Raw genomic sequence first — 15,955 nt, 5'->3', positions numbered from 1 at the left:
TGCATGCCCTCAGAGTGCCAAGGCACACCCCTTCCCCTCCCCACCACACAGACACACATGTGCACACATACATGCACACACAAGCTCTTCCATTGCCGAGTTCCCAGAACGGCAGGAGATTGGAAGAATCTTCTCCAAGGAATTTTACCCGCCCAAGAGAAAAGACTAGAAAGATAGTGACATCAGGGAGTTCCCCACAAAACTGTGCAGCCAGGTTGCAGATTGCCCTACCCAGTAGTTAAACATGGTTCTTGGGCTCGGAGCTTCTTGTCAACTCTTTTTGTCTCCCAGTCATATATGAGAGTAGGCAACCAAGAATTACCACACATCCAAGCAAAGCACTTAGTATGAAACATAAAGACTCAACAAAAAGGAAAAAAGCAACTTGGAGGAAAACTGAAACTATAAAGGGAAGAAGCAACTTTTTAATTAAAGCTGTTAAGATCCTCAGAGAGATAAGGCATCCATGAAATAAAAACAAGATACCATTTTAAAAGCACATCCGGAAAATTTAAAAGAGCTCTTAGAAATTAAAACTCTGATCACAGAAATGAAAAAAACAAAAACAAAAAAAACCTTCCTAGAAGCATTAGAAGATAAAATTGAGAAACAGAAATTAGAGGACCAGTCAAGGAGGGTCAGCATCGAAATTGTAAGTTTCAGAAGTAGGAAACAGAAGACAGAAGAAATCAACAACAAAATTTTTAAATCCCAGAACTGAAGATTATAAATTGCCAAATTGAAACAGTCCTATGAGTACCTAGCACAGTGGATAGAAATAGACCCACATCGTTGTAAAATTATACAACACCGTGGCCAACACAATATTTTCTTATTGTGTAAGAAATTAAAAAGCGGGTTATCTACAGAGGATGGGACTCAGAATGGCTTCAGACTTTCCCACAGCAGCAGTACTGGGAAGTTAGAAGATGGGAGCAGTGCCTTTGAAATTCTGTCAGAAATTATGTCCAGCCTTCAATTCTATGCCCAAACTAGCCTGCAGGTAGAAGGAAAAGGTTTTAGGATGTGCAAAGTCTCAAAAATGACCTCCCACACATAGTTTGTTCCCACCAAAATAAGGGGTAAACCAAGAAAGAGGAGGACCAGGGAAAACTCATGAGAGAGAAGTCAAAGGAGTCCCAGAAAGATTGGTGACGGGAGAACTGGGGCTGAGAGCCTCACGGCTGGGGAGCAGGCAGCCAGTCCAGGCTGGAGCCAGGCAGCAGTTGCAGAGTAGACGCTCCAGAAGATACAAGGTAGAGAGCACCTGATATGATGTATTGAAACCAGAGTTAGACCACAGATTGGATTGGGGATAAGTACGTAGACAATTAACCAAATGAAAGAAAAGTGACAATTACCAATTTTAGGGAAAGTAAAAAAAAAAAAGTATGCATGTTATTATGTATTACTGCTGCATGACACATTATCCCACAACTTAGTGGCTGGAAACAACAATAAATAGTTTCTGTTGGTCAGGAATTTGGGAGTGGCATAGCTCGAGCTTTGACTTGGAAACTCTCATGAGTTTGTGACTCAGTACATTGACTGCAACTGCAGTGCCCTAAAGCTTTGACTGAGGCTAAACAATCTGCTGGCTCCCAAGGGCAGGATGGAAGAAGAATCACAATATCCTCCTAATAGTTGACTTAATATTGAGATAACCAAGTTATACTGTAACTATATTGAGAAGAAGAGTTGCAAGTGTGGCTTCATGAAGTGGGGATGGGTACCCAAAAATATTTTAATTAAATCCTCATCTTCCAAAGTAAAAAGTCAATAGCTAAAGTAGCTTTTTAGCGCCTAAAATCCTAACAATCTAGAGGTAGCAATATAAGCATTTATCTTTAGATGTGCAAAGGTAAATACTAGAAATTCAGTTGAGTTGAAAGTGGTTGTTTCTGGCAAATGAGATTAGGGAGTCCTGGGAGCTAAGGTTTTCCTTGAGAAATCTTGTTGCCTTATTAGACTATGTACAGTATAACTTTGATACTAATAAATAGTTGAGATTAACAAAAGGAAGCCATAAAAGTAAGTAAACATAGGTGAATAGTTGCAAGTTGATGGAGTGGAGGAAGCAGGTCATCCTCATTTTGATACCACAAGAAGAAATCACAAAAGAAAAGGCAGATTTAATAGATTTGATTTCATACTCATCAAAAACTTACGTACATTAAACACAAACATGTACAGAAGTGAAAGGCAAACACTGATCCGGGGGGAAAAAGTCCTGCTATACAAACCAAAGGGTGGTTAGTAAAATGTAAATTGTTTCAATCTTTTCAAAAATATTAAATGTTTCAATCTGTCTCTAGGGCAGTTTGTCAAATACAGAATTGATCCTGTATGACTCTTGGTGCACACCAAGATTTAGCTATTAGAGTTTTTGTTCATAATAGAAGAAAAATGTGAAACAGTTGAAATGACCAGCAGTAAGTGATGAGGTTACAGAAATAAAACGAGTGGTACACTTCCATTGTATACCTGAACCACTCGTTTTACTTCTGTAGCTCTTAAAAATCAGGAGAGTGAAAATAATATATTCTCATAAAACCATTCGTGATATATATTTCTTTCACTTTTTAATTTAAAACTTACATAAATATTTACATATACACATGCACACATATGTACACACTGTGTGATTCAGGGTATTACTGTTAATGTTTTCCTTTGGGGTTGTGTATGTGTGAGTGTGTGCGTGCATTTTTTCCTTTGCGTTTTTCTATGTCTTCCAAGTTTTTAACACTGATCAGGTGCTATTTTTGTAGTCAAGAAAAAAAACAGGGTTTTTTTGGTTTATTTGAAAAAAAATGTGGAAAGTGCAAAGAAGAAAACAGTAATCATATTCTCACCACCCAGAATTAGCCACTACCAACATTTGGCATGTTTGCTTCAGTTTTTCTTTCTGTAAATTTTAAAAATATAAATAACAACACTAAAACATTAACCTTGGCCATATTTTAGATCTGAAATCATGGCTGGGTTTTTCTCCTTCTTCTTTTCCTCCCTTATCTCCCCCACCCACCCCATCCCCTTTTATTTCTCAAGTTTTCTGCAATGAGCATGTTTTTCTATGTAATTGTTTTAAAGTTACTGTTTCTCATGTGAATACTTTTTGAGGAGATGAACTGTAATTAACTGTGAAGGGTAGAATTTTTTAAATGCCAAATAAGTCTTAGACATTTAGAAGAAGGTGGCCGGGCGCGGTGGGTCAGGCCTGTAATCCCAGCACTTTGGAAGGCCGAGACGGGCAGATCACGAGGTCAGGAGATCGAAACCATCCTGGCTAACATGGTGAAACCCCGTCTCTACTAAAAATACAAAAAAATTAGCCGGGCGAGGTGGCGGGTGCCTGTAGTCCCAGCTACTGTAGTCCCAGCTACTCGGGAGGCTGAGGCAGGAGAATGGCGTGAACCCTGGAGGCGGAGCTTGCAGTGAGCTGAGATCGCGCAGGAGAATGGCGTGAACCCTGGAGGCGGAGCTTGCAGTGAGCTGAGATCGCGCCACTGCACTCCAGCCTGGGGGCAGAGCGAGACTCTGTCTCAAAAAAAAAAAAAAAAAAAGAAGAAGAAGGTAAGAAGTTTTCCTGGGAGCAGAGAAAGCATTCCATATAGGTGGGGTAGCCATTTGTCCTGGTTGCCCTGGGCATTCCAAGTTGTTCTGATGACATGTACTCCAAAATGTCCTGGTTTGAGGCGGGAAATTATAAGGAGTCTAGATTTGGGGGATTAATGAACAGCCACTTGGCTGAATCATGGCAGTTGTACTGAGTGAATAGGAAAGAAATTAAAAGTAAGATTGAGACCATATTACAGAAGCCTGTTGAATACTAATGTAAGTTCCTCCACTGATTCTAGGGCTGAGGCAGGAAATGTACAAGATGCGCTTGGTACATGTTGTAGTGCCAGAAAGTAAGGAAATACTAAACACACACACATACGTACATACATACATACATACCTATGTTGATGTGGATATGTCAGAGGGACACAGGCCAACTGAAAGAGCTGCCAGTGGTGAAAGCTGGAACAGTTTGAGCATCAAAATAATGTATTGGATTATAACCCAAAATATAAGCTAAATATCTATGAGTCCATACTGATATTGAATGGTTGAATAAATAAGAAATAGGACTCTGCATGATGCTTTCCTCCCAAGGAGTGTAGTAGGGAAAGGGAGAAGGGGGAGTAACTTCACAGTAGGAAGCTGGGAAAGACGACCCTGATCAGCCTGGTGATCAAGGTTCGCATCAGCAGGGTAAGGCATGTTGACATCGTGGACCCTGGGCATGTTGTAGTGAGGATGACTCTTCTGCTCTGTGATCTACCCCGAAAGCCGTAACTCCAGTCTAGTCAGGAGAAAAGCATCAGACAAATCCAAGTTGGCATTCTATAAATGCCTGACCAGCACTTCTTAAAACTGACATGGTCATCAAAAGCAGGGAGAGATTTAGAAACTGTCACAGCCAAGCAGAGCCTCGGGGCACATACCGACTGAAGGTGACGTGGTGACCTGGGTGGGATGCTGGAACTGAGAAACGACATGGAGAAAACTGAGGAGGTCTAAAGAAAGGATAGTCTTGACGCTGTCTCTGTTGGTTCACTGATTGTGACCAATGTACCACACCAACATTGGATGTTAATAAAAAGGGAAACTGAGGGTGGGCTACACAGGAATTACGTACTTCCTTCACACTTTTTCTTTAAATCTAAAACTTTTTCAATGTGAAGGATTTTTTTAAAGTGTTCTCATAGGGCTTTTGAGCAGGTGAGTTGAAAAATAATTAGAACAGTATGATAGGTCTCTGTGATCGTCAGTAACTGTGGTGAAAATACAAGGAGAGACCTGTTCTGTCTGTGTGGTGTACATCACCCCTTATTGTGCCAGAGCACCCAGTTCAGCACAAACTTCCTCCCATTCATTTCCAGACCCTTAAGAACAATGAGCCCCTTGGAATTCCACAGGACTTTAAGACTAGGTATTTTCATTACATACTTATAACAAATTCATATGAAAAGAGTATTGAACTGTGGGTAGCAGAGAGAAAACTGGGCTGGACACCAGGGGTCCTGGTTACTTTTTCCTGGTTCTCTTGTGAGCCAGCAGAGTGACCCTGGGCTTGTCACTGAACCTCTCTGGATCTGCTTCCTCATCTACAAAAGGAGAGGGTTGAACTGGGGAAAAAATTTCTATGGTAACTTACAGTTCTAAAAATACCATGATACTAAATTAAGGTTTAGAGGGAGGCTGTAGCACCACAAATAATGGAATCTACGTTTCTGATTTCTTGGTCCCTTGTCTACAGTACTAAACTCCAAGAATCGTTTCGAAGACCACTCTGAGACTTCTTTAGAATTCTCATCCTACTCCCCATATTCTTGGAGTGGAGATTCAGTTTAGAATTCCAGTTTTAGATAAGCTGAAGGGATTCCAACTCCTTTGTTTCATAGTTTAAGAAACTGGGCTCCAGAGAGATTGAAATTTGTTCAAATCACAAAATGAGTCGGAGGCAGAGGCCAGGTTTTCTTATATCAGGTCTAGAGCGCTTTCACCTGCAGCATGCTTCCCACAGAATACAGGCTGTCTTTTTACAATGCCACCAGGACCTCATTTGCACTGTCTCCAGAGTGGTCCTTGAGGGCAATTGCTCGCTGTCCAAAAACCATCATGTCTGTCAGCTCTAATCCCCGAGAATGGGAAAAGTAACCAGGGTGTGGGGAAGGGACCCATCTCCCTGTGAACCTTTCCTCTTTCGGTCTGAGAAAGGAAACAATTTCATTTTTTCTTTCCCTTTCATTTCCAGACCTTACCTTTCCTCCCTGGTTATTATGTAGCCAAAAATTATTTGTTTACAGAAGATGCGAATCAGCCAGCCCCTAAAGGGTTAACACTCCCAAATTATGGGGCTGGGTTAACAATAAACAGGATGTCCTCCAGAAATTAAATTTAAACTGCTGTGACTCAGGCTGGCCCATCCCCTCCACTGGATCGCTGCTTGGGGTCATTATCGGTGGTTAATTACACCCTTGGGTTTAGCAACAGTGTGTTGGTCAGTTTGGGCCAAAGGAAAGCAGGCTCAGGGAGAAGGGGTTGTGGAGGGAAGGGTGGGACCTGGGCCTGGTGGAGTGGGTCTGGTGCATTGTGGAAGCGGGAGGTTTGAATGGAAGAGCCAAAAGGAGGGGGATGAGCATGGCTGGCTGAGAGCCCTCTGCCGGAGCTGATCCCAGGGATTCTTGACTCACTTCCTACCTGGGGTCGAGAGCCTACCCTTTCCATAGCCACTGGGATGCACTTTCTAGCCTGGCCGCTTTTCTTCCTGGAATCAGAGAATCATAGAATGCTCAGTGCCCCAAGGAAGCTCCTAAATTACCTACTTTAATCTATTCATTTTATGGAGCAGGAAATGGAGTCCCAGTGCCCAGTGCAGCCGTCACCTGCCGAAGGGCAGCCTGCTCATTGGAAGCAGAGGCCAGGCTAATGCTCAGGTTGAGACTCCTAGACACATGATCCTCCTTCTGCTGTGCCATGCTGTAAAGTAGGGAATCTGAGGTGCAGCTCTTCATAGCAAGTCCAAGGCAGACTTGGGCTGGATTTCAGATTCTTTTCCAAGCTAGCAGCTTTTTGATTTTGTGAGTTTTCCCAGGGAAATAATCCAGCCTGGCCAATCATTAATGCCTCTGTTATTTATTACCTCTCCCCAGTCTCCCAAGAAGATTTACAGATCCACAGTTTGCCCCTCTATAGAGAAGCAGCGAAGGACCTAATATAGACCATATTGGTTCGTGATTTCAAGGATAGCTATTACAGTGAGTCTGCAGTGAGTCTGTAATTTCTGAGTTTGCAACTCCTCAAGACACAAGGTCTTACTGTTATTCACAGGGTGTCTCCCCTTTCCTGCCCTTCTCACCTTTCCTTTCCTCCCCCTCCCCTTCTCCTCCTCTTTCTTCCGTTCTGTTCCCTTCCTTTATCTCTTTAAGAGACAGGGTCTCCTTCTGTTGCCCAGGCTAGGGTGCAGTGATGTGATCATAATTCACTCTAGCCTCGAACTCCTGGGCTTAAGTGATCCTACTGTTTCAGCCTTTCAAGTGACTGGGACTACAGGCATGTGCCACCACACCCGGATGATTTTTGGTGGTGGTGGTGGTGGTTGTTTTGAGATAGGATCTTGCTATATTGCCCAGTCTAGTCTTGAACTCTCTGGTTCAAGCAGTCCTCTACCTGGGCCTCCCAAAGTGCTGGGATTACAGGTATGAGCTGCCATACCAAACTGATTTTGTTTTTTTTTTTTTTTTTTTTGAGATAGGGTCTTGCTCTGTTGCTTAGGCTAGAGTACAGTGGTGCAATTATAGCTCATACAGCCTCAGACTCCTTGCCCTCACCTTTTCATTGTCTTTAAATGACAGACTATCAGTAGCAAAGATGTTCTGGGGCAGAACAATCTGTGTCTGACACTGTAGGTGGGAGGACCTCTCTCTAACCAAGCCCAGATGCCAGTGGTTGTATGCCCACCAGGGCACGTGGTCCAAGTACCAAGTAGCAAGCCATGGCCACGCTTCCTCACCCTCCTGGAGGAAAGTGGCCTGTACTGTACTGATACTTTCAGCTGCATCCTTCCCCACTTCTCACAATATCCCTCTTTGTCTCTTTCTCTTATAGGATTCCTTTTAAGATTGGGCAGCCCAAGAAACAGATTGTGCCCAAAACAGTGAGTAACTCGATTGTTGTGCTGTGAGATTCAGTTCTGTATCACATGGCCTTTGCATAGAACCAAAGCTTTGAATCAACACATCTTGGGGCTGGGAAGACGGCAGCCTGGGCCTTGTTCCCGCTTATGCGGATCTAGAACCTCACACAGACTGGGGCTTAGAGGGGCCTCCTGTCCTGGGACATTTCCCCTAGGAAAGGTTAGCCTGGGCTCTTTATCGTCCTTGGGCAGGTGGAAGAGGTGGATTACAAAAATGTAGAGAAAGATACTGCTTTAGAACAGTCCACCTCTAGGGACTGGCTTGCAGTCTACACTTTTCCTAAGAGTGTTCCTGAAACAGAGGCCCCCACCAAAGATATTGCCCAGGCGTTTATTTCTGTTACCTCAGCTGCAGAAAAGTCCAGGAAGCTTTTCCCAGTGGCCTCAGCCTGTTTGTCCCAACTTCCAAATGCATTCTTGGCCATGACCCAGAGTCACTCAGCAGGAAGGGAAGGTTGAATCCCACCCCCCTTTAAGCCCTCAGTTTTTATCCCTAGAATGTTCTTATCTCCAGAATGGGAAAGGAAGAGAATCATAGATTCTTGGGAAGTTAGAGCTGGAAGCTCGTAGAGATCATCTAGTCCAACCTCCTGATTTTTCTTGATGAAGAAAATGAGGCCCATGGAAAGTTGCAGCAACTTTCTCAAGTTATAAAAACCCCACACTGGCAAAGCTGGAGTTAGAACTCAGGCGTGAGCCCCTGGCCGATACTCTTTCCATTGCCTGATGCTTCTCTGGACTGTGAAGCCCTCCCATTGTTTTGGAATCCCAGTGCAAAATGGCCTTTTCAACCTCCTGACCCACAAATCTGAGTGGGTCTCTTGGTTTTAATGTGGGAAACCACAACTGTAGAGCCTCTCTGATGTGACAGCTACAGAAAGTCCAGTGCTGTGCTGGTGGCAGAGGCCCTCGTCTGTCATCCCAGGCCCTGACAGTTCTTGTCTTACTAGCTTCTCCCCTCCTTGGCAGAGCTCTCAAAAGCATAGGAAAGAGATTGCTTCAGTCTGGTGAGAAGTTTGGCACACATCTGACCAATGGCTCCATCTCTAGCGACTCCAAAGTAAGATCACTTGAGAGGACACAGGCCCAAGTTAAAAGCACCCTCACAGGGTACAGTGGCTTATGCCTGTAATCCCAACACTTTGGAAGGCCGAGGTGGGGGGATCATTTCAAGCAAGAATTTTGAGACCAGCCTGGGCAACAAAGAGAGACCCCAACTCTACAAAAAAAAATGCATGCCTGTAGTCCCAGCTACTTGGGAGGCTAAAGCAGGAGGATTGCTTGAGCGCAGGAGTTCAAGGCCACAGTGAACTCTGATTGCACCACTGCACTCCACCCTAGGTAATAGACTGAGACCCTATCTGTTAAAAAAAGAAAAAAAAGCTGGGGAGGGGGGCCTCTCTCTGCTTCATGCAGAGGCAGATTGCTGACCAACTCAGCGATGACCTCTCATGCAGAGGCTGACCATCTGTAGAGGCTCTCAGCTGAAGTCCAAAGAATCTGGGTGTGCATATGTTGGGCTCTAGCCGGCTGCAGGAAGTGGGAAGGTGTGGCCTTGAGTCTCCAGAGTTTAATCCATGACAGATCTGAAAGAGAAGTGGTTTCAAGAGGGGTATTTTATTCTGAATGCTCACTACAAACAAAAACCTTCCCAGCACCCCAATCTTTATCACAATGAACTTTGTTCTCCACAGAAAGTGTAGGCAAACCAGCTGCTTTGCCAGTGTGTTGGTGGCAAGATCTCTGGCTCCGTTCATCTAAGGCAAGGACTCACAGGGCAGATGCACACAGGGCGTCTCTCTTCCCTTCCTCACATCTGTCTTGCTGGAGATGGAATTGTGGTCTTCCACAATTGCTCTGCTCTCTGATAGACTGGGGGTCAGGTAGGGGTTAAGATTATGGCATCTGCTCTCTGATAGACTGGGGGTCAGGTAGGGGTTAAGAAGCCAGGTTTGGGAGGCTGGCGCCCTGGGTCCACATCCTGGCTCTGCCACATGCTGTCTGTGACCTTGGGCAAGTTCCTTAATCTCTAGAGCCTTTGTTTTCTCATTTATAAAATGAGGATGATGACAGTACCCCTGTGTCACAGATGTTACTTTGAGGCTCACACAAGGTAATACATTGAAGGCACCTAACACAGTGTCTGGCCCAAAATAAGTCCCCAGTTAATATTAACTACATCACAGGAAGCTGGTTGATTTGACCCTCTTTATGAACCATCAGGGACTCAGCCTGTCCCAGGCAGCTAGATTTCCCAATGCAACAAAGTCGGCTAGGCCTTTGATCTCTCACAAGGAATCACAGCTGAGCTACAACTTGGAGTAGTTATTTGCTTCCCTGGCCTTATACCCCTCCACTCCCCAGAGGCACTAAAGTAGAAGTAGCAAGACCCTGCCTCTTCAGTCTCGTTCTCCACCCACCACCCCCTCCCGGCCCCCGAAACAGGCCTGGGCTGTGCGGCTGTCTCAGCATCTCTGGCAGCTGCCCTCGGACAGCAGTGACGCACTCTGTTGTTCTTGCCCAGGCACTTTCAGGGAGGGGAGCAGCTGTGGCTGCCTGGGTTATTGGAAGTCATGGAGCCCCTGTCATGGGAAGAAATGCTCATGTTATCTTCAGGGAGTTTCAGGAGGTTTTTGGCTCGGGGCACCCAACTGTCAGGCACAAAGACAGCATTGTGTCCCTACCCTCACTGTTCTCCTGCGCCCAGGTTATTAACACAGATTCCATTATTGCCAAGGCTTTGGCTAGAATGACTTGTTACTGCTGGGGCTGACCATTAGAACGGAGATGGAGGAGCAAAAGCTCCCCCAATCCCGATCCTCACCTTCCACCCAGTCCCCTCCCGCTCCCCAGGTCCCATAAAGTGGCTGGAGCATCTTAGCATAGAAAGAAGCCGCCGCACCTTCCTGCATAACCTGGGAAGATGGAAGAGCTCTTCTAAGCTTTGCTCTTTGTGCCCGCCTGAAACAAGGGTTGGTTACTGTGAGCCTTGCACACAAGGAACATGCACTCCAAGGTTCCTAGCCGGGTGGGTGCGCTGCAAAGTGAGGGCCAAGAGAGTCTGGCCACATGCAGCCTCTCCACTGGAGAAGGATTTTCACCTGCCAGGCGACAGGGCCCTTAGCCTCATTGATCCTGCTAGAACACACCTACAGGGAGCCCACTCTTCACCCAGAGCATCCCTTGAAGGAGAGGGCTTCCCAGAGTGCTGAGGATTCTGGGCTTCTCAGACTGCGATCAGATGCACCTCAGCCCTGGGATCAGAGCCCCAGCCCTGCCTGCCAGTTTCCTTTTTCACTTCACCATGAGCATAAGTTTGGGTGGGAACTCAGCCTGTTCATTCACTTAATACTGAGTTCCCACTCTGTGACAGGGCATGACCTGTGTACTGCCAATAGAGCAGAGAACAGCAAAACCCCTTCCTCCCACCGTGGGCCTTGGAGAATGAATGCAGGGAGTGGCCAAAGGTAGTGTCTGGGGCTTGGTTCTCCCTGCACTAACCTCGCCAGCCTGGCCCAGCTTGCCCTGATCCCCTGACGGTCCGTGCACATGTGTTTATACTTGCATTGTTGACTGGGGTCCAATTGCCTTTTTGGCAAAGGCATCAAGCATTCAAAGATGTTCAGATCTTTTCTGTCTGGCTCTTTTCCTCAGAATGAGGCTCCAGTGTGTCCCTTTAGTCCCTTAGCCATTATCTGAGAGGCTAGAATTCTGGCAGTGTCCCCGTGCATCTTTCCCCAGTGAAGGAGAGAGCTCTTGGACCAGCGAGATAGAGAAGCAACCCACCCCGGCCGCTGGAAGCGGGGAGGTGAAATGTGTCCGAACTCCTCTCAGGCTGTCAGATGGCCTTGAGTGGCACCAAGTAGAAAACGCACTTCCGCCCCCAACCTGCTCCTCGGCTTCATTGTGAGACCTCGAGTTCCTCAGCTTCCAGAATGATCCAACCTAGCTGAAAACGTGAAGTCCCTCCCGATACAAGTCCAAACAGTCCCCAGCCAGGGAGACCAGGTATTCTCTGACATCCCACACACATCGGCACACTTGGGGGATTGCAAAAGAGAGGAAAGGAGCCAAAGGCTGGGGCCCCAGGGTACAGCTGACACTTAGCACCCCTCCCAAAGAGCACCCCTGTGTGTTCTGGATCTCTAGAAGAGTTTGGTTTGGGCCAAGTAGTGCTTAGTTTTAATTTTCTCTTTCTGGAAATAAATACTTGTAGTAAGTAAAGATGCTGCTCAGCTGTCATATCCTGCAAAATTAGAAGAAAGATGTGGGCCAGGCGCGGTGGCTCATGCCTGTAATACCAGCACTTTGGGAGGCCAAGGCAGGCAGATCACTTGACGCCAGGAGTTCAAGACTAGCCCAGGTAACATGGTGACCCCATCTCTACCAAAAAAAAAAAAAAAAAATTCGAACATTACCCGGGTGTGGTGGCTCACTCCTATAGTCCCAGCTACTCAGGAGGCTGAGGCATGAGAATTGCTTGGGCCTGGGAGGCAGAGGTTGCAGTGAGCAGAGGTTGTGTCACCGTACTCCAGTCTGAGCGACAGAGTGAGACTCTGTCTCAAAAAAAAAAAAAAAAAAAGGATGTGTCTAGCAGGCTGGGCACAGTGGCTTACACCTGTAATCCCAGCACTTTGAGAGGCCAAGGCACAGGGGATGATCACCTGAGGTCAGGAGTTCGAGGCCAGCCTGACCAACATGGAGAAACCCCATCTCTACTAAAAACACAAAGATTAGCCGGGCATGGTGGCGCACGCCTGTAATCCCAGCTACTCGGGAGGCTGAGGCAGGAGAATCGCTTGAACCCAGGAGACAGAGGTTGTGGTGAGCCGAGATTGCACTATTGCACTCCAACCTGGGTGACAAGAGCGGAACTGTCTCAAAAAAATTTAAAAAAAATGTGTGTCTAGTAAAGAGAGAGAGCTAAGGCACTGTCACAGCACCCAAGCATGGGGCTCCACCCTTAGCCAACATCAGGGTTTCCCTGGCTGCCGGTTTCCTGTGTGCTCGGAGCAGCTTCTCCTCTCTGCGAACAGGTTTATAGCCCAGCCTGCAGCCCCAGATTGCTCTGGTCTTCCCAGCACCCCAGTGAGCAGGAGAAAAACACAGAAACTAACATTTAGTGAGCACTGCCATGGGCCAGGCGCCTTGCAGTCTGTTCTGCACGCACTGCCTCCTAATCCTCAAAAGGAACCACTAAGGTAAATATTATTATCAGCTATTTTCTTGTAAGCCACCTAAAGTTGGCTGGGTGAGGTGGCTTACACCTGTAATCCCAGCACTTTGGGAGGCCAATGCAAGAGGATCACTTGAGGCCAGAAGTTCAAGACCAGCCTAGGCAACATAGCAAAATCCCATCTCCACAAAAATTTAAAAAAATTAGCCAGGCATAATGGCATATGCCTATAGTCCCAGCTACGCAGGAGGCTGAGACAGGAGTATTCCTTGAGCCTAGAAGGTCAAGGCTACAGTGAGCCATGATGCCACCACTGCATTCCAGCCTGGGCAACAGAGCAAAACTCTGTCTCAAAGAAAAAAAAAAAAATGCTCAGTACTATCAAGGCTCCACAACTAGTATCAGAGTTCATATCTTACCTGTCTCTGCTCATGCCTCTAAACTCATTCTTCTAGCCCTGCTGCAGAAAACTAGGCTGACACCAAAGTACAGACTTTCAAGGGCCCCGGCAAGGCTCCTTCACGCCAAAGCAAATTTCCCACCTGCAGTCACACCAGCTTTTCCACTCCTTTAGCTAAGACTTTGGTTCCTGCAAACTTGCAAATCCCCTGGGACAGGCAGGCAACACTTTAAATGCTCATCAAGCATTTGTGCGCTAGTGGGAGTGAATTGGAATTTTTTTCTTATGAGTAGCTTTTGCTAGATCCTAAGGAAAGTAATGATAAAAATACTGGGTTTCTGGATGGAGAAAGAGTCTGTTGAAAAGAGGAAGAAAGATTGTAGGATGGGAGGTGGGGGCACCAATGGTAGATTTTACTTCACAGTTTTGTGGAAGATTCTAGATGCTAGGATCATAAAGTAAGGAAAAGAGCATTTTTTCCTGCTTCTGGATTTTACAGTTGGAATGAGGAAGGTAAGCTATCTCTATGCAAGGAGCCTGTTGTCGTGCCTAAGCAGACTCTGTAACTCTCTCTGGCCTCATCCCTGCTGTCCAAAAGGCCCATCATAGTCAGCACGTAGATTTGTATCTGGCTGTTGTTTATCTCCACCACCAGGGCCCATGTCTGTTTGAATCACCACGGTATCCCCAGAACCTGGCAGAATGCATCGCACTTAGTAGGTGCTCAATACATGTTCGTAGGAATGAATGTTGTTGAAATTTGAAACAAAAAGACCTGAACCAGGACTCTGGATTCTAGCCTTGCATTGCCACCGGAATGTCCTGCGTCCTTAGGGAAGTTACTCCTGGCTCTGGGCTTCAGGCCCCTCATCTGTAACAAGAATGCTGTTTTGTCATCCCGGGCTATGTTGAATTAGTCTAAATCCAAACGTGGAATGCTAAGGTTGATGGGCTTAGAATACTCTCATCAGGTCAGCGTTGCTGGAAGGCAGTGGTGGGAATAGCGTGGCTTTGACAGTTTCTGCAGATATGTACTCCCTGACCCTCAGAGCCCTCAAGGGCTCTTGGGGACAGGATTCCTGGGGAGCAGCCAGGAAGGCTCCTTTCTTAGGTCAGGGCTTTCATTCATCAGCAAATGCCTTCCAGGAGAATGATGGTTATGAACACAGGCTGTGGAGCCAGGCTGCCTGGGTTCCATTCCCACTGTGCTCAACCCTACCCCTCATCAGTGGGGTGACCTTGGCCAGGGTACATAAGTGACCTCCTTATGTACTGGGACACAGGTTCCCAGTGACCTCCTCAGTACCATCGTCTGATAGTCACACCTGCCTTGGAGACAAGTTCGGAGAACCCCATTCTTGTAAAGCACACAGTGAGGGCTCTGTGGAAGTGAGTTAGCAGTTTGGACTTCTCAGAGCGTGAAGCCTGAAGCTGGCCCCTGACAGCTGCAGCTCTGGCCAGGGAGAGCAGGAAGGACTGGCCTCTAGCTTAGTCTCCTTCTTTGCCTCTCGATGTCATTTACTTCCCATTCTACGCCCATAAGAGACCAATCATGAGGCTGCGTTTTACAAATAGTGAAGTCTAGGCACCAGAAGAAAGTACTAGACTTCATCTTCCGCAACAAGGGCAACCCCGGGTTCAGAACTCACCCATTTGGTTTCAGTGTTGCTGGCTCTCGAGAGAGTTGATATCCAGTCAGGAATGGAGAGAGCCTGGCCTGAGTCAGTAGTCATAGTGTCTGTGTTTGATGCATCCCAATCACAAAGCACAAGTGCATGATTGTTCCTGATCCACCCTGAGCCCAGCAGGGGCAGGTGGTCCTGAGTGGAGGGCAGGGTAGGAGGGGAGGTGCCCTGCATGGACCTGGAAACTAGGAAAAGGCAGAGACAGCCCCCAACTCCAGACCCGCCCTCTCCTCTGCACCCTGCTGCCTCCCTGGATGGAGTCAAGTCATGTTCTGAGCACCGTGACCACCTCCAGCCTGGGGTGAGGAGGGCACTCAGTGAGTGCCTTGCTCCAGGCTGGGAAGAGCAGATCCACGGTCCGCTGACACCTGCCTGGCTGGCCCCTCTGGGAGGGGAGCCTTCCTCCGTAAATCAAACACTTAATTAACTTGGGAACACAGGAATACCGTGTCAGGAGCGATCTGTCAGTGCTTGTGTGAACTGGACCATGTTGTTTTCTGCGGACTGGGGCTGGGTGTGGAGAGAGTTTCAGGAGGCTGGAAGGTTTTTTCCACCGTGTTGTCATTTCTCCAATAATTGAGTTATCTCTCTCGTTGCAGGTGGAGAGAGACTTTGAAAGGGAGTATGGAAAACTTCAGCAGTGAGTGTCAACCCCAGAAAGATGAGGTGGGAGGTAGGGAGGGACAAGAGCCCCCTGCCAGGTCTCACTTGTCTGCCCAGTGCCCTTCCCTGGGCTGCCCCTCTGCCCCGTGAGTACCCTGGAAGCTGAGGGCAGTTCGGGTCACCAGGCTGCCAGAACCGTTCCCCAGCAATGGCCACGCAAGAGTCGTTCACTCGTAGCTTTTGGGTGTAGTGGCACTTCTGTCAGTGGGAAAAGTCCCCACGGAGAAGATCCCCTTCTCCTCCTCCGTGGCAGGGCCTCCAGAGCACCTGGACTTCGCTCAGGT

The 15,955-nt window shown here is 47.0% G+C and overlaps 1 protein-coding gene across 1 annotated transcript in view; it reads left to right on the top strand.

Moving 5' to 3' along the window:
- Positions 1–15,955, top strand: part of BIN3 (bridging integrator 3) — a 48,138-nt gene that overhangs the window by 16,292 nt on the left and 15,891 nt on the right. The window contains exons 2-3 of the mRNA XM_023216714.1: positions 7,660–7,708; positions 15,608–15,648. Coding sequence (XP_023072482.1) covers positions 7,660–7,708; positions 15,608–15,648 — 90 coding nt within the window. The remainder of the gene's footprint in view (positions 1–7,659; positions 7,709–15,607; positions 15,649–15,955) is intronic.

The sequence above is a fragment of the Piliocolobus tephrosceles genome, chromosome 7 (assembly GCF_002776525.5).
Source record: "Piliocolobus tephrosceles isolate RC106 chromosome 7, ASM277652v3, whole genome shotgun sequence".
Taxonomy (NCBI): Eukaryota; Metazoa; Chordata; class Mammalia; order Primates; family Cercopithecidae; genus Piliocolobus; species Piliocolobus tephrosceles.
The sequence above is the reverse complement of the archived record's forward strand: the minus strand, read 5'-3'. Positions and strand labels throughout refer to the sequence as shown.